This window comes from Erpetoichthys calabaricus, chromosome 4, assembly GCF_900747795.2.
Source record: "Erpetoichthys calabaricus chromosome 4, fErpCal1.3, whole genome shotgun sequence".
Classification (NCBI taxonomy): domain Eukaryota; kingdom Metazoa; phylum Chordata; class Cladistia; order Polypteriformes; family Polypteridae; genus Erpetoichthys; species Erpetoichthys calabaricus.
Window position 1 is genome coordinate 39916360 of NC_041397.2, and position 22718 is coordinate 39939077.

General features: G+C 34.3%; 2 protein-coding genes across 4 annotated transcripts in view; one reads left to right on the forward strand and one right to left on the reverse strand.

The window, feature by feature from the left end:
* Positions 1–22718, reverse strand: part of slc6a7 (solute carrier family 6 member 7) — a 666512-nt gene that overhangs the window by 438111 nt on the left and 205683 nt on the right. The gene's annotated exons all lie outside the window — the stretch shown is intronic.
* LOC114649956 (stromal interaction molecule 1-like) overlaps positions 1–22718 on the forward strand; it is a 218201-nt gene that overhangs the window by 54750 nt on the left and 140733 nt on the right. For all 3 annotated transcript variants that reach the window (XM_051926480.1, XM_051926479.1, XM_028799351.2), the window contains exons 2-3: positions 13451–13581; positions 20569–20683. In XM_051926480.1, the coding sequence (XP_051782440.1) occupies positions 13451–13581; positions 20569–20683 (246 nt within the window). The remainder of the gene's footprint in view (positions 1–13450; positions 13582–20568; positions 20684–22718) is intronic.

Below are 22718 nucleotides of genomic sequence, written 5' to 3' on the forward strand. Positions count from 1 at the left end.
ACCTAATCCACATTTTGTTTTAAAGAATAAGATTCCATTCTGTGTTCATAAGTAGACTGGCTGTCTGCATCTTCACAGCTCTGCCTTGCATAATACCAGTTGAGGTGAACAGTCTGCTGCCGGATAGAAGTGGTTCATGCCAGCATTAGGAGAAATCATTATTGCATTTCGGAGGTTGCCTTCAGTGAGAAAACAGTATAATGACTTTTTATATACAAGATGGGCAAAGCAGAATATATTGTGGCCAATGAACAATGATTTTCATTTAATTAATTGGATTTGAATTGAAATGTACAACTCATTCAGTTAGAAGGTAATCAGCAAAGCATACTGATTCAACCATCTTGTAGACATTCAAGTTAAGCAGTAATTTGCATGGGGTATTTTTAGTTTTTTCTTGAGTAGACTCAGCCAACTGCTATTCTTGCACAGACAGCTATGGACACTGTATATGTACAGCTGTAATAAATGCATGTTTAAGGAGTGGGTTTGAATTTTTAGAAAAGGGGAAAAGAGGGGGTTTATAATTAAGTTTGTCATGAACTTTTCTGGAGAAGAAAAATGATCACTTAGGGAAAATTTTCTGAGATTTTATGTTGTCATATTAACCTTGGGGGTTACTTTCACAGTGACATACAACAGTAAAAAAATTGTTTAAAGGCTTTTTGCCTTCTCTCAAGAGAGAAAAAACACATAGTGCTATACAGAATAAAACTTAGCAATCTCTGAATTTCAAAGTGGATTAAAAAAGATAACATGCAAAATAGCCTCTTTAATCATTGTTAATGAATCAATAAAAATCAAAAGGAATAATACTGTAAAATAATGTAGTTTCCTCCCCATCTAATTAGTACCTGAAAACAGCACATGAAATTGGGACAAAGGAAGTATCTCTTTAAGTTACCTATTAGTGTCTACATTTTTAAAAGCTACAGTAGCATTCGTTTGTTTGTCTTAGTTCATATAACAGTTACAAAAAGAGGCCAGCAATATAATATTAGAGGACAGTAACTGTGAAAAAACATTCCAGAATGTTTAAAGAGGTTAAAAGAAGAAGAAGATTGTCAGTGCTATAAGTTAAGCTGCACACTGTTAAATCTTCTGGTTCAAGTAATGTGCCCTGTCAGTATATAAGAATATTTTTAATGTCCCTTTTGAAAGGTTTTTCCCAATACAATAGTTTAAGATGTTTTGGCTAAATTAACTGTTGTAGCTAAAAATAGGAATTTCATAGAATATTAGATAAGGAAAGATGTCTTTCAGTGTTGTGATCAGTCTTTTTTCCTGTTTTTTCTTCATTGTGCCATCATTTACTCAAGTAGATTAAGCAATGGTATCTATCTCTCATGAGTCTGCAAACTGAAAAATTGTTTCCCTTTTATCTCCTCATAATTACAAAACAAAATTTCAGTATCATATGCCCAAAAAAAAAGTTTGTAAAAACAACAAGATGCAAATGCTGTACTTTGAAAATATGTGCTGGTATTATTTTTTTGGTGCAATAAAAATTATTTGTTGGAACACTGAAATGAAAATATGTGGGTTATTTTCTAATTAGTTTTTGCCTTAGTAACCATCTATCAAAATTTACACACACCAAAAAATAAATAAATAAAAAGTTCAAGCTTTAGTGTAACATACTCTTTTAAGTGTTTTTTTTTCTGAACAGTTTATCAGAAGCAGCTGGTAACATTTTTACTTCATAATGTTTCAACTTTGGATCCCTTTTGGTCTGAGTATTTAATGCACTGAATTTGCATGTGTTCTCATTGGTTTCCTCATAGTTGCTTCAAGATGAAAACTACTGCAGAAGCCTAACATTATTTAAACACTAAATGACTGGCAGGTACATACAGCATTACAGTAAAAATCTGTACAGTAAAAGTACAGATACAGGCAAGGGTTAACAACTTTTCTTCCTTTGTCAATGGCACAAATTTTGCTGGTTAAACTTGTTTTGCAAGTTTTGTTTTGTGAAGCAAAACATTTGCACAAATTGTTTTGCTCATCGGCATTGATCATTTTTACCATCTTTGATTGTTTTTTTTTTTTCTGCCTTTAATGGCCCTCCACCTCATTATTAAAATCTTTATTTTCATTTAATTGAGTTTGATAAACCAGACCACCATGTTGTGGATTACACATTTGATCTTAATACTGTCAATGTCATACACAAAGTACTCACAGAAAGTACATTCCTTTTTACAACCAGTTCTTTGCTGTGGTTTCATGTCTAAAAATATTCTGTCTAGAACACTGTAAGCCTTCATGCTTATTAGGTAAAATAGTCACATAGTTTGATCATTTGGTGATAAAGGAGGGACAGTCAACAGCAGTGTTCCCTCTAAGGATCAAGTTGGTGTGAGCAATTTACCCAGTGCGTGCTATTTAATATAATTGTATATTCACGTAGTATTTTTGTATTTGTATGAAATTTAGAACAAACTTGAAGCTGTATTTATTAAGGGAATGTTCAATTTCGAAGTAACTTTTTTATATGTTACTTGACCTGCCCCATGTAATTTGTAGTGATGCACGAGAATAAACATCTAATCATGTTTTAATTCAGAATGGTGGTTACTGATACAATGAAAGTCAATGGTGACCAGTGTTGGACAACAGCAAACAATATCAAAGTGTGAATGCTCACAATGTCCCAAACACATATTTGTAATAAAGTATTGTTAAATAACCCACGCTCTCTTGAGCTAAAACAGAACATGCTCAGACACAAAGGACCGTTGAATTAAAGACAGTCCAGATCAATTACTGTAAGGTTAAAATTTAAAGTGAGTGAAAACATTATCAAGAATAGAAAATGCCTTGGACTTGTGCATATCCGAGATGCTTCAACAAACAGTAGGTCAGTTCACCCATACGGTTTCATAGCCTGCTGCTAAATAATTCTTAGGTAATCCAATTGTGGGTGTTAGAGATGTCATGATACCTGAAATTTTGTATTTGATGCCAAAATCGTAAATTTGAACAGTACTTTGATTCCATGGTAAAAATAGAAATTTCATTGAAGGGCTTTTTACTGAAAGCGCTGTTGTTCAAGTGAACAACATTGTGCCTTTTTCTGTAGTACAATATAAAATATATAAATACTAATAGTAACAGCAGCTTTAGAAATATTGGTATATCCGTCAATTTGTTATTCAGCTATCATTTAAATAAGCTAGAATAGGCATTCATAAATATCAAAATATAATACAAGGCTTGAATTTTAATGTGCGCTGAACATAGAAATTCCCTCAGTGTAACAACAAGTCGGGGGCCTGTTATAATCTTGGGAGGATTTCAGCCAAGGGGTTATAAAGAATGATATGGACCACCTGATTTATTTTACTGTGTGCATATTTCAAATTTATTCTGACATTTTCTCTTCAGTAACTGAAAAACACTTCTTAAAATCAATGCTAAAATAAAATCCAAGCATTATTCTGTCTTTACATTTGGATTGGTGAATTCCAAGTTAATTCAGGGTATTTTCATTTAAGCAAACTGTTTAAAGCTGTTTTTCTAAGAATTTGTTTTTAAAACCTGTTTTGTCTGAGAATTTCTGTGGTAGGTTTGTAACACTTGCCGTTGTAATATGTATATTAGCCTCATTATTTGGTTAAAAAAAACATACTTAGTAATAAGGTTAATATTTAATGGATGAGTTAAATTGATTCACTTTTCAAATATCACAAGATCCTAGTGCTTTAATTTTCTAAGTCTGTCCCTCCTTTTTCAGCGTTACATTAATCCACTTTCTCAGAGCTTTTGTAAATCAGGCTTTGTTTTGCTGTTTTCAATGTGTCTTACATGAGTGGTAACTACTAGTTCAGAATTCGAATATTAACTGGATGTGCCGTTTAACTGGTAAACTGCATTACTTTCACCAGTCAGTGTTCATTTCAAAAATATAATTTTTTTTTTAATGTTTTCCCTACATTATCACATTTTAGGGTTATATTACCGTTTGGCTTCAAAAACCAAATTAATGACACATATTTAGCATTTGCATGTTTGTAATTAGCAGTAAAGTATGCCGTTTTACCCAGTTCCGCGAAGTAGCGACGGTTTTTTTTTTTTTTTTTTTGGTATTAATAAACGAAGCAGCTTGTTTCATTTCCAGTATAGACAAACCAAATAGCCTAATCTGAAACTTGCCTTGATTTTTTACTTGCACTACTTATATGCAGTTTCCACACACTTAACTTGTAAATTATAAAAACATTAAGTATAAAGCAGCAAACTGTTGTGTTTGAAGTAGAGATATGACTTTCATATTTTTTTTCTACAGTTTAAAAGTTTTTTTGTAGTCTGTTAAACGTTTGATTTATTATAGTGGGGGTTTGCAGTTACTTTTCTCTCCGGGCTAGTTTTATTGTGTGCTGTTCACTCAGGGGCAACAGTATTTAGCACTGGGGCTACTTTGCTTGCTTGATTTTTTTTTTTTTTGAACTGTTGCCACGAAGTCTCTTTAAAAAATTTTTTTAAATTGTAATTTAAAATTAAATTTCATCACCTATACTATATAACCTAAGCCGCTATAACTTTTCACTGCTCACTTGCATAAACAGTGGTGCGACTCCACCATGTGCTCATATACTTATTTAGCATGTCAGGGCAACATTATGTGGCTGCAGGTTGAAGACTCAGCCTTCCATGGCATGCACAGAAGAGCATGTGTACATGCTAATCTTTCTGGCAAAAACATTTAGAAGTTACTAAGACATCCTAGTTTTTTTTTATACAAAAATGCAATTTGCACGGTTTTCATTTATGCAAAGCCTTTTAGTGTGTTATTGGTCTATGTGTTATGTTTCTGAACAATTGTTTGCAAAAGACTGAATTAACATTCTTTTTACTTGAATGTGTATTTTTAATGTGTGTTTTAAAATTTTTATGTACATTGTTTACAAAAGACAGCAGTACTTTTTTAATTAACGTGTAATGACATTTGTAACATTTCATTGATCTAAATCAGTAACAGAATTTGTTTTCATCAATGTAAAAAAAAAACTGCTGACCGGATTTAAATGTTTTTACGTTTTGTTTAAAGAACTTTACTCTTTTACCAAAAAAATACACTTCTTGAAGTATTTGCATTTAATGATTATAATTTCTGTTATTTGTTTTCATTGATATAAAGATGTTAATGCATACAGAATTGAAATGTAAACATTTTTATTTGAATAATATGTATTGTATATCAAATTTTAATACTTCGTATTCTATTGAAGTTTGAAATTTTGATATCATGACAACTCTGTTCATTTCAAATGCTTGCTTGCATTTTGGTGTGTTCCATTTTAGCTCATGAATTTGTTTTCCAGAAGCTACTTACTTAACAATATTTTAGTAAAACTACAAGCATTTAGGACATTGTAAGCAGTAAGCACATGACAGGAAGACTTCACATGTGAATTAAGAGACATAAATATGTGAGATTTTTATTTTGAATGCTTTGATATTGATTGCTGTGGTCACCATTGACTTATATTGTATCATAAACTTTTTTTTTTAACGAAATTCTAAATTTTTCTCAGCCGTCATTAACGTTGCTTATTTATTTACACTATTCAGGCACATGAAATCTGTGACTTAATTTATTCATTCATAAAGTTTAATAGGAAATATTGTATGTTTCTCACTTAAGCAAATACCTTACCTTACACACAACTAAATTATTAAAAATCTTTCAAAGCTTAAAGAGTTACAAATTACAACTGCATTTGGATCAGAGATGAAAAACAGAATAATTTTCTGAATGTGCAGAAATGTGTGCTAACCACAAACATAATTTTATTGTTTAATAATGCTTGCTTTTCCATCCATTAGTTCATTTCTGAATGCATTTAATCCACCAAAATCGATCCTAACAATGTCAGGTGCAAATCAAAAATCCAAACCATGCGCAGAAAGTTAGTTCTCAAAAAACACCTAAATAATGTAAAAAAAAATTGACCAAAAATATTAAAATATTGCGTCACCAATCAGATGCCTTTAGCCACTTTCAAAAAAGCCCTGGGACAATGGTGATTGTTTTGAAGTAGGTGGTGACTGTAGTTAGAGCAAGGAGCATACTTAAGATTTTGTACAAAAGATGCCTGCATTTGGTTCCTGTGCATGGGTGGAACACCATCTGGACCTGTAGCTTTAATAAATGTTTGATAGAGGACATCCACACTTCATACTACATGTGGCCAGCATGAAAACCTGATCAGCTGGCAGAGCTATTTATGTATTGTTTGATTCAAAACGAGCATAAAACGTGTCAAGCTCGTCTGGACAGGAGACATCTTATAGTCTGTTACTTAATGACTATCATGCCATATGTGAAATGGATCTGAATTGTTACGGAAATAGTTTCCTGTGTGTTTTTTATAGTTGTTCTTTGTACTTAAGATGTAGGATGTTTGTCCTGACTGTTCTGGTTGCCTTGTTTTTTGCCAGACACTGAATCATAGGCTTTGAACAAAGAACAGACTTTACAGTTCGTTGTTTGTGATTATAGGAATGACCTTAGTTCTTTTGTTGTCGTTGACATCATCATCATCGTAACTTCTGATGTAACCTTCTACAGGTAATGCATTTACTTCAGTGTTAGTTTGTGTTCCCTCAGTTTTTTTTTCTGGTTTGAAATGTGTTAGTCAAATTGTACTAGTCTACTGAAATATCATGACATAGAAATAGTTTGGGCATTGCACTTCATGATTTCAGGTATCATCTCTTTAGTGATGTCTATAACATATTGAAGACTAGTGAAAGAGTTACACTCTAACTTGGCACATTCCCAAGTTTGTAAAATTTTTTCCAGTTCATTGAGCAATAAGTTTAAACATTAGCCAACCACTCGAGGATCAAGCATCATATACCCAGAGCCTAACCCAACTCCAAAGCCCACAAGGCCACAGGGGAGACTGGAGAAAGACTACATACAAGCCGGTAACTCTTAAGGATCCAATCCACCATCCGTAACCAGATATAGTTGATACAACATCTACTGGGATAAGGGGCAATGGCTCCAAGTTTGAATGCAAAGTGCGCTCTCTCTTCCTAAGGAATCTCCTGTGCATTCCGGAGTGACTTTGGAAGCTGAGTTTATCTCGGAAAAACCTAACACTACATCTCCAACAATTTATAGTAATGTTTATTAAAATTTGAATGTAGTAAATCATGCAATTATCTCTCTATTATAAAAAGAAATCCTGTCCTAGAAAGCAAAAGCAATGCGACGATACGTGATCATCTCGGAAGACATTTAAAAGACCCGCGAGACCAAAGAGACTTGCCATGGTGCGTCTCGCGGGGACCGTAAACATGAGACTTGGTGGCAAGAGATTGTCCCAGGGCCGTAGCAAAAAGGACAGCGGCTGTACAGGCTTTAAAAAGATTGAAGGGCAGCGCGACAGCAGCCCCCCCAACCCCCTCCTGATAACGTGAGCAGCATTACACATCCTGCAAGAAAGAATTTAACCACGCCCCGGGGCCAGAAATAAAGGACAAGTATTGTTTTTACAATGTCACACGAGACCAGGCAGTGAGCCATCATTTAAAAGGAGTCCACAGACATCTAACCAAGCAGTTGTTGGATTGCTTTTGGCAGACAACCATCATGTGCTCCCAGCTCTTAAAACAACGACATGAGACAGGCTCACAAGCAGCAGAAAGACAGCAAATGGTCCAAAGACATATGCTTAGCATGTGTTCAGATGCAGCCCCAAACACACACACACACACAACACGAGCAGCATTATACGTCTGGCAATACTAGGGTGTTGTACCGTGTTAGCCATTATGAATGTAGAGAAAAGCCAAGCAAAATGACACCTTTTATTGGCTAACTAGAAAGATTACAATATGCAAGCTTTCGAGGCAACTCAGAAGGGGCCTGAGTTGCCTCGAAAGCTTGCATATTGTAATCTTTCTAGTTAGCCAATAAAAGGTGTCATTTTGCTTGGCTTTTCTCTACGTCTGGCAAGAAAGAGATATAACCACGCACGTGGCCGGAAATATAGGACAAGAATTGTTTTTACAAAAGTTTTTAAAGTAAAAGTGAAAATAATGCATATGTAACAATTCCCAAGAAAATAACAATCTCTTTAAATTGTAGATTGCCTGCCTAAGGTAAAGTCATCCCTGATGACTGGGAATGTGGGAATGAGGGGTCCTTTAATCGGATTAGCGCTATTTCAGATGTGGAATGGCAAAATGTGGGAGGCAGCTTGATGAATGAGGTCTCCAGGACTTAAAACAAATCCAAATCATATTATGTGATATCATCTAATGTAAAATTCTACTCCGTACTTATAGAATTTTTATTTTTATACTGTATTGAGAATTTATTCTGTTCTGTGTATTGTACTGTATTGTATTGACCCCCTTCTTTTTGACACCCACTGCATGCCCAACCTACCTGGAAAGGGGTCTCTCTTTGAACTGCCTTTCCCAAGGTTTCTTCCATTTTTTCCCCACAAAGGTTTTTTTTTTTTTTTGGGAGGTTTTTCTGGTGGTCTTAGAGGGTCAAGGCTGGGGGGCTGTCAAGAGGCAGGGCCTGTTAAAGCCCATTGTGGCACTTCTTGTGTGATTTTGGGCTTTACAAAAAATAAATTGTATTGTATATCTGGTAAACCAAACACAGGGGTTGGCGAGCAGGGGGCAGAGCCCCCTAGTATTTTCAAATAATAACACAAATGACAAAAGAGACGCCGGTTGCCATACAGGCAATGTAGATAGTTCAACTTTAGGTTTGAGGTATTGAGTGTATTTGTCCAAGTGGAATCCTTTAAGATTTCTAATTAACTTTGTGTTACATTTGTTTTTTAAGGTGCTTTTACTAATTATGACATTTGCAGAATATGTGCTCAAATTGCAGTTTTGTTGTTGTTGTCCACATTTTTTGTTTAAAATAGTCAAACACCTTGAGCTTTAAAGTGAAGACACCAGCACCTTTTGAGATTTTTTTGTGCTCAGATATGTTTAGTTAACAATTTCAGAAGTATATAACCAAAGAAAAATGAAGCATCATCAATCTCCTTGACATATGGTGTATGTGATGACCATGTATATCAAAGATAATTCATGTTAATGATTTCAACACTATTTATTCAGATTCCTATGTATTGATTCAGTTTGAAGGTCATTATAACTATTACAGTAATGTAGAGACAAGCCAAGCAAAATGACACCTTTTATTGGCTAACTAAAAAGATTACAATATGCAAGCTTTCGAGGCAACTCAGGCCCCTTCTTCAGGCAAGATGTAATACAGAAACTGGAGTTTCCTATGTTTATATACACACTCAAGGACAAGAAACAACATTGGAAAATATTTAAATGAGAAATTTTGAATGTAAAAAATTAATAGATTCATTCAGGCTAGGGTTAATTTAACAAGAGAGAAAAAAACAATGTATTGTCAAGATCTCTGGATAAGATAACTGTCCAACAAAGTCTTTTGAAGTTTGTAATGAGTTTTTTCAAAACAATGTGGGTCTGTAGACAGGTTGTCTGTCATTCTGAGAGATGTAAACAATCCTCATATCTGGCCATAAAACTCTTGTCTTTATTCAATCCATGTTGTAAAGTATTAAATTTTAGCATGAGTTTAACTTCCCATTCTTTTCTCTCTTGCTGTGTTTTGAAGTTGCCCATAAGCACTGTGACTTCTTCTCACAGTGTCCATGGCTGTTGAAGTGGGCCGCCACAGGAATATCTGTGTGGCCATGTTTAATGTGGAACCTGTGTAAATTCATTCTCTGGCGGAGTGTTTGTCCAGTTTCTCCCACATAGAGTGCAGTGTCAGGACATTTCATGCAGAAAATTAGGTAGACTACATTAGATGATCTGCAGGAAAATGATCCCTTGATGTGATGTTCAAGTCAGCAGTGTGGTATAACTATACGGTCTGTATCATAGATGTGGGCACATGTTTTGCATCTTTTCTGTAGGCATGGAGATGTGCCATTTTCTGTTGGTTCACTTAGGGAGCCTCGGACAATTCATTGTATTACAGTAATGGAAAAGAAAATTGAATTAGGAGGCTAAATTAATTAAATTGGCAGTTTTATATTGAATGGGAATGGTGTTTGTGGTGGTGGGCATTTTAAGTGCTAAAAAAATTCATTACTGTAATGAATTGTGTATAGCCACACGAGATGTTGACAACTGGTAATAGTTTAGATCAAATATTTTTATGTCAAAGAAAGGAAAAATGTAGAAACATCTTTATGGTTTCCCCAAACTGTTTAGGTAAATGTATTTTTAATTAAGAGCTACTGCTGTTAATAGTCTTGTGACCATGAGGTATTAAAGTTTCTTTTCAGTATCGCATGAAAGACTGCTATTGTGATAGTAATGACTATTTTAGCATTTTCAGTGTTGAAGCTGCATATAAGAAAAGCCACAATCCACAAAGTACTTGACAACCGGGGCTGAAAAGCTTTGAATAGATGTAGCACTTTAGCAGAGCAGAATAAGGTGGTTAACATGCAATCATGTTTTTTCTTTAGTGTCTTGAATAAGTTTATTAAATTTAAAAGAACTTCTCACGTCAAAACTAAGTTTACTTTTTCCACCAATAGCACCAGTAAAAAGTCCTGTGTATTTATGAAGTGTATTTTCATGTATTGACCTATTTCACAAAACTCTGAACTTCTTGTCTTACTCCAGTCAATGCACTTAAGCAATGCAAACAGCCTTGTGCTAAGCAGTCTTTTTGGCTGTGGCTTTTATCATTGGTTTTCACCTCTTCTACCGGTATATACTATTGTATTTTAAAATCTTTTTTTTTTTTTTTTTTTTTTTTTTCCTTTAGTACTTTAGTTGTAACTAATTTGTCTGATCTGATATTCACTTGAATTGGTCTTACTGTGATGAAATCATCTTGTTGATAACGTGTTGTAGTTAATTTGCATATAGGTATAAAAAATATATATTTTTACATAAAATATAGAAAATAAACACTAATTATTCAGTTGTATTACATTTGATTACTCACATTTTTCCACTTTAAAGTAAATAATTGAGCAGTCTTTTAGAAGCCCTTCAAGGATCACATTTCCTAATGGTAGAACTTTATAAAGAAAATGCTTTTCTTTATAAATAACTTTATTGTGTCAGGATAAAATGCAAGATATTTTAATTTAAGACAAATTGCAGACTTTAAATAGCCTATGGAAGTAAACAGAGGTTGATAGTATATGAGAGTAGATTTAAATTGTCAGTTGACAAAACAGTCAGACCACTCTTCATATAGGTGGTGCACATAAGGGTGTATCGATAGGCCATTTATCTCTACTGAGGAATTAACAAAAAATACAAATGGTAGACTGTTATACTGATTTTGTCTGTGGTCAATAAGGTACTGTCGCAGTTGATATGATTAATTTAAACAAATGGCTTAAATGTGTTTTTATTTAAAAAAAAAATAAAAAAAAGAACTCACACTATTACCGAAGGTGGTCCATACAATATGTAAATGTATGTGGTCATTTTTCTGTTTTAACAGTGTGACTTTTTTATGCAATCTATGAAAGTTTTATTTAAACAAACACTTCACTGCAAATGGTAACCTATAAATTGCATATAACAAATTAAAGGTTACAAGTTGTAATTGCTTATATAAATGAATAAAAGTGAGCAATACTTGTATTTGAGAATTTATCAACTTTCTTTTTTGAAGCAATGCTGACAAATGGCATCTTAAGTTTAGTGGCTCCGCTTTTTTGTTTACTAAAATGAATTCACACCTGCAGAAGTTGCATTTGGATTCGGAGTAATATGCATCTTAAGTATCACTTCTTTTAGTGAGTCTTGCATATGGTCACTAAATGGGAAGAGTGTCTCCACGCCTTAGTCTTAATTCATTGCAGTTATGCGAAAAACACTAACTGCAACTAAGCACAGAAATTGTGCAGATAGAAATGATGCAAGTTGAGAGTTGAAATGAGGTCCTTTGTTTTCAAAGCTGATTAAAAGCTTTAAATGAAGATGTCAAAAGACAGGCAGAGGATATTGTTTTTTTTTTGTTTTTTTTTTTATATACAGATTTTCCAGTACCCTGAAAGTCACTTTTTACCGAGATCTTTAATTTAGAGCCATCTTATGTTAGAACCATTGCAGAAAGGAAAAGCAGGCTTCCTTTTCTCATTTAAAACCATGGAAAATAACTGGCATAGTTCTGATTTTACTTTTGTTATCATAAAAATCACCAATTGCTCATTTCAACCTGCTGTTTAGTAGGTTGCTGACTTGACAAACAATCCCTGAAACAATGAGATGTAACGAAAAAAAAATTGCCTAAAAAATAAGATTCCCAAGGAGGAGTTGGAAGAAGTTGCGGAGGATATGCGTTTTAATTCAGAGTTCTGCTGCAATCTGTTTCCTAAAAACGTACTTTTTCACATTGGCTTTTAATTCTTAACCTGTCTTATTTCCACTTGCTTTTTGCTATTTCTCTGTTTTATTGGGTCCCCTGACCTGTTTTTAGTGTCTCTGTTTTAATTCTCTCTTAATGTTTGTTTTTAATATTTTGCTTTTAGTCTTGCTTGTTTTAACTGTACAGCGCTTCGGTCAGTTGTAATGCTGTGTTTTAAGCGCTTAACAAATAAAAATGAAATGGTATGGTATGGTATGGTAACACCACCAAGAGCTGTAGCTCGAGAACTTATATTAGTCACTGGTTAAAAAAAAAAAAAGAAATATTGTATACTGAGACATACTTAGTTATATAGTGATTCTGATACACCCGATTAACCAATGGCACAATAACAGAGGCCCATTGACTTTGAAAATTTCTTCGGTGAAGCTAGGTAAAACAGTTAGTTATTCACATGGAGCACAACTGGAAGGTGAAAAAAGTGTTAATTTTCTATGTTTGCATCTGTGCATCTTGTGATTTTGTGAGTTATATTCTAATGATAGATAGAACTTTATTTGTCCCCAGGGGTAATTTTGCCTTTTTTTATAGAAGATCATTAAATAGATACAAACATAAATAGGTAGATAAGTGAGTAAATAAATAAATATGCATACACGTTTTAGTCTGAACATGCAACAGAGTGATTATAAAGCAAGAAAAATAAAAAGAAAGAAAAGTTATATACCCGTATGTACAGTAGTCGATATAGTACCTTACTCTTTGTTTTCTATTGCACAATTATTCTGTTGTTTACTCTGAGAGAATAAGTGAAAAATGTATTTCAAATTAATAAATTGCTAATGTATTTAATCCCCTGATCATCCATTCTATGACAGAAGATGTATATTAAGAAAGTAAATCCAATAATGGATAGATGAAAAAGTACAGAAATTGTCTCTTACGCATAAGATAGCTTTTGTTTAAAGTTTTCAAAATAGAATTGTTTAATTTTTATACCTGGAAGAATTTCAAAATGCTGAAATAATTCGATTCTGCTTCCTCTCCAAAATGAATGCATTTTCCTATCCCTTTCAGATCTGTGCCGCATTGATGAACCACTTTGTCATGATGAAGATGCCATCCTTAGCTTTGAAGCCATCCGCAGCATCCACAAGCAAATGGATGATGATGCTAATGGTAATGTGGACATGACAGAAACTGATGGAGTAAGTTTAATTTACTAAAGTTACTTACATTAGCAAGTAAAGCTAAATAAGTTGTATCAAGACTGGGATTGTTGCTTAAAACTTTGGTTAAAATAGTTGATCTTTTGCCTGATATAAATATAAGTAGATATAATAAAACACAACTGTCTGTGTGTCCGGTCTCTCCAAACAATCTCAGTTTGGCTTTGTTGTGCTTGGTCACTTTCGCTTTGGTTGCTCAGTCAAATGCGATCGAGACAGGAAATGCCAGGCGAAAAGATTAACACACTTGAAGATACAGAGAAATTGTACAAAGTTCAGTTCCATATTGTGACAATTTTTTTTTAAACAAAAAATAAGTTAAAATGGAGTATTTCAAAGACAATAAAGTGAATAACGTACTGAGTGCTAAATGCTAATGAGGTGAACAACACACCTTGACATGACAGTTTGAAAGGTAGGCTCTATGGGAAAGCGATTGAGAGAGGAAGCACCAGACAAGACTCGTTGAGACACGGGGATACCGAACAAACTTGCAGGAAGAGCAGTGACAGTGACTTGACAACCTTAATTTAATTCAATTAAAATACATTGAAATTTCTGACCAGCTTAACTGTGGAATAAAATAACACATCGTATAAAGGTTGATTAAAGTACATAGGATAATGGTTATAATTGGAGAAATTTTCAAATTGTAGTTTTTTTTTTTTTGTAATTGTTTAAGGACTGTATAAATTTTAATTGCATTAAATTCAATTCTTTTATGGGTGCCCCACAATTTTATTTTTAGTCACATATGACCAATCAAAATCATAGTACCAAAAAATTTCTTCTTTCTTTTTAGTACGTTTTTGAAAAAAATCGTGTCACGTAAAAATCTTTTTTTTTTTTTTTTGGCTACCCTAATGCTGCAAAGTCCTCAGCATGTTACAGAAACCTTGACTTGGTTGGGAAGGTAATTCGAGAGAAATGATATTAGTGACAAAGTGGAATGAACAATTTCTCCAATTTTAACTATTATCCTACATACTTTAATCAAGTTTTATATGATGCATCATTTTCTTTCCATAGTTAAGCTGGTCACTTTAACGAATCTGTGCATTTTAATTGAGTTAAATTAATTGTTTTATGGGTGTCCCACGATTTTATTTTTAGTCACATATGACCAACAAAAATGTTGGTACAAGGAAAAAAAAAAGACTTTACTTTTTAGTGCATTTTTGAATAAAATTGTGTCATTTAATCATTTTTTTTTTTTTAGCCACCCTAATGTAACACAGTCCTCGGTATGTTACTAAAACCATGACTTTGGTGGAAAGGTGATTTGACAGAAAGGACATTAGTGACAGAGCAGAATCGAACCTACAATCTTAAAGTGAAATGTAAAGTGAAAATCCTAACTACAGTGAAACCTTACTCATATGAAGTACTGGAAATGTGCAATTGTAAATTTGGTAAAATTAAAAAAAAAAAATTAAATTTAACGTAATTAATGTAAAATCCCAGATCAAACTGATGAAATATTCTATTGTCACTGGAGATCAGCATACATGCAGAGTTTGAAGGAAATTGGTTTGGTAAAAGTGGGTAAGAAACTGATTGCAAAATTTGACCCAGACAAATAGTGAAGGCAAGTTGAATAAAATCATATAATAATAATAATAATAATAAAAATAATTCATAGTTCTGAAGCCCAAGTGGTGATAATCTACTAAGTTTAGCTGCAGGTGTATGATATCTAGCCGTTGAGTGCGGTGTTTCAAATTCAGCTTTTTTAAAACAAAGTTTAATTTTAGCCTCCTTGTTAATGAACCATGTTGAGATCATGAGAAGGCATGTCCTAAAGAAGACAGACATGCTTCACATTCAGTAATTTTTTTTTTCTTTTTTGAGGAGACAGGCTTGAGGAGACAGGCAGCTAGAATAAGAAATAGTGAAATCGAGAATGGCACCTTACCAGAATTTGGTGAGAGAACTTTCTTATGGTGAGCTGAGTGTGTCTAGCAGTTTTGGAATAAAGAAATTAAATAAGTAAAGTGCTGATGAGGGACTGGAAGGTGAAGCTGAGAGAGAATCAGACATGAGACAATACGTTTGTGGTCACTGAGAGCATTAGAGACAGTCTCGGCATTCTTGACAGTGGGAGAAGGTGTGAAATGAAAATGTCTAGATTGGGGATAATTCTGAGAGGAGTAAAAGGAGGTCACATAAGTTTACATCAGGGGCATATTTACAAAGAACCTGAGTAAAATAAAATACATGTTGGCAGAAGGGAGTGAGGGAAGATTTATTTAAAAGAAGATTCATAACAGCAATTGGGTTAATGCCTACAACAATTTCATTGCAAATTGACTAGTCATCGATACCCAATATGAGAGCCTAAAGAGTGTGGGACTGTACCCGTCACAAAACCATATTTTTTGGTGAGAAGATAGCAGAATGTACTCAAGGAATCTGAACTACAAATTTTGCTGCACAGCAGTGATTTCATTGCATTAGCAAGAGCTTGCCTTAAATCTTATTACAGTAAGTCCAGACACACCTTTACTTAAATGTTTACATCCTTATTAAAAGGTGATGTCTATTTTGTTATGGCAAGAAAAGTCAAAAAAGCAGATCTTTTGGCATTAAACTGAGACCCTAGACATTCAATTCAGAAACCATCAGGCTAGCCATTGGTTCAAAAAGACTAATTGTATAAACAAGGAATGTAGGAGACAAGAAAGGAAAAAGAAAAGGAAAACAATATGGCTACACCACCATGCACTTACTGTTTCCTCCAGCCACCAAGACTATAGAACCCCTCCCCCAATAATACAGTCCCAAGTCCCGAAAAACTGATGATTGAGTTGAAATCCAAAAATGGTACACCATCTGTTTTTTCTCCAACCTAATTCACCTGATAAAATACCTCAAAATAAAGAAATAATGCCAGTCCTCTCTCTTCTCTCTCTGAACCCAAAGACAAGAAATACATTATAAAAAGGTATCATGGAAAGTGAAGTACAAATGAATAATTGCCTTTAAACTGAAAAGTATGCAGAGTATATAAAAAGTAATATTAGCCCAGTGAAAGCTTGGTCCAGAGGGGGCACACATGTTTTGTTGCACATGACTCCTGAAGCTCAACTGTTGTGAGAGAGCACAAAGGACCACCCACCGCAACCTTGGGAAAAGCTCAAAGTGAACAAGAGCAGTACACTAGAGGTGTCGAGGTTCAACACCAATAATTTATTTAACACAAAACTATTAATTGTAAAAAAACAAGTTAGAAAACATATGCATGACAAGGCATTCAGGTTGGGAGGTAGTTAATTGGTGTATTGAAGTTATCACGTTTTAGTTTGTTAAACATTTTTTTTTAAAATGCATCATGTACAAAAATAAGTGATCATATAAGAAAATTACATGCATTATTAGACTTCATTAAATACATGCTTTTTAGTAGAACTTTGTAAGTTAAAACACACAGTTAAAAACAGAGACCAAATTGACTTGTAGTGGCTCAACAGCTTTCATAGACTGCAAATTCCAATTCAAGTGATGTAAAAATGGCATTGATTTAATGGCTTTTAGTCAGCTGTTGGTTGTTTAGGGTCCATGAATCATTTTAGTTTAAATTTCTTAAAAATAATATTTTAACAATAACTTACCAACGGAAAGTTAAAAACTCTTTTGAAGTCTCAAAGTAAAATTGTTAGCTTCTTTAAACTATGATGAAGAGCAGGTCTGGAGCTTTGCTGATAAGTTACAGTGTCAGATAATACTGAATCATATAATGTGCAGATAATTCAGCTGTAAATACTGATGACGTGTTTGCCCACTTTGCTTACATATTTTATTTCATTCTATTAATTTCTTTACAAATGATTACTTTTTTGCTGTTCTGGTTAACTTATCTCCAGTGGCAGGAAAAGTGAGATGGTGTAGAAGAGGTGTGGGTTGCACATGCGCCTTTCCTGGCATTTGACTAATTTGTATTGGGGATTTGTTTCGCTGTCAGGAATTGCTGTCAGATGAGTTAAAGGGGACAATATAAAAATATATAAGTTAAAGTATCCTGTCAAAGAAAATTTAAAACAATAAACAAATTCATAATTGAAGACACACAAATGCTGCCTTTTTAAGATACACAGATTTATAAATTCACCAATGCCTTTAAGTGGTAGACTTTGAAATCTTAAAAAATATGTACAATGTACAGTAATCCCTCCTCCATCGCGGGGGTTGCGTTCCAGAGCCACCCGTGAAATAAGAAAATCCGCGAAGTAGAAACCATATGTTTATATGGTTATTTTTATATTGTCATGCTTGGGTCACAGATTTGCGCAGAAACACAGGAGGTTGTAGAGAGACAGGAACGTTATTCAAACACTGCAAACAAACATTTGTCTCTTTTTCAAAAGTTTAAACTGTGCTCCATGACAAGACAGAGATGACAGTTCTGTCTCACAATTAAAAGAATGCAAACATATCTTCCTCTTCAAAGGAGTGCGTGTCAGGAGCACAGGCTGTCAGAAACAGAGAGCAAATCAATCAAATCAATAGGGCTGTTTGGCTTTTAAGTATGCGAAGCACCGCCGGTACAAAGCTGTTGAAGGCGGCAGCTCACACCCCCTCCGTCAGGAGCAGGGTGAGAGAGAGCGAGAGATAGAGAGAGACAGAGAAAAACAAAACAGTGAAAAATCAATAAGTGCCCTTTGAGCTTTTAAGTATGTGAAGCACCGTGCAGCATGGCGCTTCAGGAAGCAGCTGCACACAGAAGGTAGCAACGTGAAGATAATCTTTCAGCATTTTTAGACGAGCATCTGTATCGTCTAGGTGTGCGAACAGCCCCCCTGCTCACACCCTCTACGTCAGGATCAGAGAAAGTCAGCGCAAGAGACACAGAGTAAAGTAAGTTGGGTAGCTTCTCAGCCATCTGCCAATAGCGTCCCTTGTATGAAATCAACTGGGCAAACCAACTGAGGAAGCATGTACCAGAAATTAAAAGACCCATTGTCCTCAGAAATCCGCGAACCAGCAAAAAATCTGCTATATATATTTAAATATGCTTACATATAAAATCCGCGATAGAGTGAAGCCGCGAAAGGTGAAGCGCGATATAGCGAGGGATCACTGTACTCCATTTGAGACATCCATCCATCCATTTTCCAACCCGCTGAATCCGAACACAGGGTCACGGGGGGTCTGCTGGAGCCAATCCCAGCCAACACAGGGCACAAGGCAGGAACCAATCCCGGGCAGGGTGCCAAACCACCACAGGACACACAGAAACATACCCACACACCAAGCACACACTAGGGCCAATTTAGAATTTCAGTGAAATATTTACTTTCCCAACAAATATGTGTGTAATATTTCAACAAAAGCAGTATGTGCTTATTGCTTTATATGTTAACACACCTAAAAACATATTACTCTTGTGGGCCATTTTCATGACTGGAGTTGTAGCCGTTTGTTCTTAAGCCATGGAGGGGCTGATGTCAGGGAAAGGATGAACTGGCTAGCTTTCAAACATAAACTATTTTTTGGATTCAGTAAGAGCCGCCAAACATTCTATGTAATTAAGAAACCACACTATTAGAGGCCTTAAGAGTGAACATGATACATTTTTTTGACATTTTTCAATTATCAGAAAAATGTTAACATTTTATTAAAAAATGCTAATACCCTTATTTGTACAGTTTTCAGAGAAGAAAAGCTTGGCACAAATTTGTTGTAAACTTGTCAGAAGTATGGAAGTTGCAAATCACCATGGTGGGAATATTATAAGGATAACATTAAATTATACTGCCTCAGTTACAAGATATAAGGTGGTAGCATAGTAGTTACCCATCCACTTATTACATCATAAAGGATATGTTCAGTAGTTTTTACAATGAAAACCAAAGCCTTAAGACTTACCAAATACAGTTGCTTTAAAGTGACCAAAACTTTTAATTTAATAAAACATGGCTTCTGTGTTTACGAGGCATCTTTTTGACAACAAAAGAAAACTAGAAATAATATTTTTTTCACCTATTCTTGTTACTGTACAATATAAAAAGCAACAGATACACATTTCTATTACTTTGCAGCTGAAGTGGGTGATTATCTGTAGAACCTGTCATTTTTTAATTTATAAATATTCTATAAGAACCTGTTGAATTTTAATATTTACTTTGACATTTTAAGGTTATTTCTGTTAAGTAAGGAAATTAAATTACTAACACTCCATATTTTAACAAATTAAAATGACAAAAATCTAAAAAGAGTCAATACTTAGTCTGTGCATACTTTTATTGATTTTGTGGTCCTGAAAAAGATAATTTAAACAAATAATAAAAACCTTTAATCCTTTAATGAGTAAATGCTGTAAGTAAAACTTTTAATAGTCACTTCAGTAAATTGGCCAAAAGTGAACATGATGAATCAGCTGTTTTATGTAAAACATCTGAAAGCGAGAGCTTCAAAGACATTAAAGGTTCAGGCTCATCTTCAGAAGAAAACAAATGAAAGAAAAGTTCATTGATTATTTTTTTTGTGATAATGGCCTTCATAAAACTTGAACCTCTCTTCCCAGTTACAGTTTGAAAGTTATAGAATCTCAAGTCTTTGGGGTCCTGGTTGGTTTCTCTAATAAAGAGGAAGTGTGAGAAATTGTGTCAGACTGTTATTCATAGAGTGCAGGTTTCAAGTTGTGAAATAGTTATTCCTAGTTGATTTTCCTGGGCATTTGAAAAGTACTTTCTTGGTCAGTTGGGTACAAGTTTTGTAATTTTCATTATAACTTATCTAGCTTTAATTTAAGAGAGTTTTAGTTCGTAAGTATCAGTAGTAGACTTTGTTTATTAATATTTTTATTAAAGACACATTAGGAAGCCCTTTGCAAAAGTACTGAGGAAATACTTAATCCAGTAAGGACATAAAAGTATGAGAAACATGTTCAAGATTTTAGAGAAACAAGATATTTAGTTTCTTAAAGTGTGAAGTACAATTTAATGTTTTTTTTCTCTATTTTGTTAGTTTCTAAGAGAAGATCTAAACTACCATGACCCAAAAGCCAAACACAATACCTTCCATAGAGAAGATCAGCTTATCAGTGTGGAAGATCTTTGGAATGCATGGAAGTCATCTGAAGGTACAGCATAGTTTGTTTACATATAAATATTCAGCATTGTATATTATTTATGTTCTGTTTTTAATAGACCCAATATGTTAATACATTGTTTGGTTTAAACTTAAAGTTCTTACTGGTTCAGACAGAAACTTTGAAACACTAGTAAATATTTCTAAATGTTTCTTCATGTGGTGGTGTCCCATCATTCCAGATATTTTCTCGTAAGGTACCTTTTTACCTCTTCAATACAACATGTGCTGTATTTTTTGCCTCCAGAGTATCATTCATTTTGTTTGCTGTTTACATTGTTCCATCTGCCAGCACTGAAGCAGCATGTACTGACATTGCAATGTGTCAAGACACAAAAACCCAGCATATTCACTGTGGTTTATTTTAAAGAACCAAAGAGAGATTTTAGCCATGCCTCTCTTTGTTCAGCTTTGTTTACATTCAGCCAGTTCAAGTGTCATACAAGAGAGAATGGGATCCTAGGCAATTTGTGTAGTGCTGTCAAACTGGCAATATGGTTCTAGACAGAGTAAGGTATTATGCCCCCACTGACTAACATTCAGGGACATTTTATTAGCAAATATGGGCCTGTACAAAATATACAAAATTAACTGAATTATGAAATCCACAGATTTAATTATGAAGCTTTGGACTAATTGGTCAGTTTTGCTTTGGTTTCTCATTCAAACACAATCAGTAGAAGAAGCCCCATGTTGGAGAGAGGTTGAGACACAAGAGGATACCAAGGAAAGGCAGAGAGATGCCTTTAAAGATGGGATGTATTCACAAGAATATGAATGATGTTCTCACAGTGGGTAATGGGTGCCGGTTTCCCACTGGTGGTAGTCAACAAATGGACAGGAGGCGAGCTAATAACAGTTTGAGAAGCAGGCTTTATGGGAACATGTTCGACAGAGGAATTGCTGAGTAAGAGAGGCTGACACACATGAGGATACTGAAGAAAGCTTAGGTGGAACACTGGAGATACACACAAGACAAGAGATCATATATTTTTTAATTTATTTATTACCTGTCTTCAAAAGGTAACATAGCTAGTGTGTGTGTGTATGTATGTAGGTATGTATTTAGGTTTGGATAGTTTTTTTTCCTTAATAAAATTGTCACTTAAAAACTGCATTTTGTGTTTACTTGTATTATCTTTGTCTAATATTTAACTTTGTTTGGTGATCTGAAACATTTAAGTGTGACAAACATGCAAAAAAATAAGAAATCAGTATATAGTATCTCTTTCTCACACACACACACACACGTGCACTTTAGATGTTTCATGAAATTTTTAATAGATGGTTATTTTGTGTCTTCTGTATTAATATGTCAATAGAAAAGAGCATATCTTAGAGATCCAGAGATTCCTTTTGCAGGGAAGCAATATTGTAAGATATTTGAATGACCTTAAAACAAGAGACTAACCATGGTAATAAACCTTTTTCCAGTTAAAAAGTGAGAATTTGTAGGCTTGATTAAACAAATGTAACAAACAGATGCTAATGATCAATTAAATGATGTGTATGTTGAACCATAATGATTAACTGAAACATCTGTATAGAGGGAATAGAACAGGCCAAGGGACAACCACACTAAAAAGCTGAGGTTGCGGTAGATTTGGAGGTTTAACCTGTAGATCTTGCAGCATAGCAAAAGTGAACATAGCGACAAAGGTCAGTAGTGACAAGGTCATGGGGTGAATTAGAGTAATGAAACTCTGAAAGCAAAAGTTATTGTGGGGAGGTCTAGTCTAACACAACTGTTGTATATTACATTAAAGGTGAATGCACTACATTCAGTCTAAGATCATGACCCCCCTTTTTTAATAGCTGACAGGAGAATATTTCCAAATTACACAGCTATCATGGTCCTCAGTCTCACTGAGAAATTCTGACTGAAATTCAAACCACTTGTACAAAGAATTTTGCTCTGGCTTTGGGAAAGTAGATCACCTCTTTGGCACGACATGGCTATTTGAGGGCATTACATTAGTTTGCCAGTCCTATTATTCCATTTTTTTTATAGATGGGGAATATATATG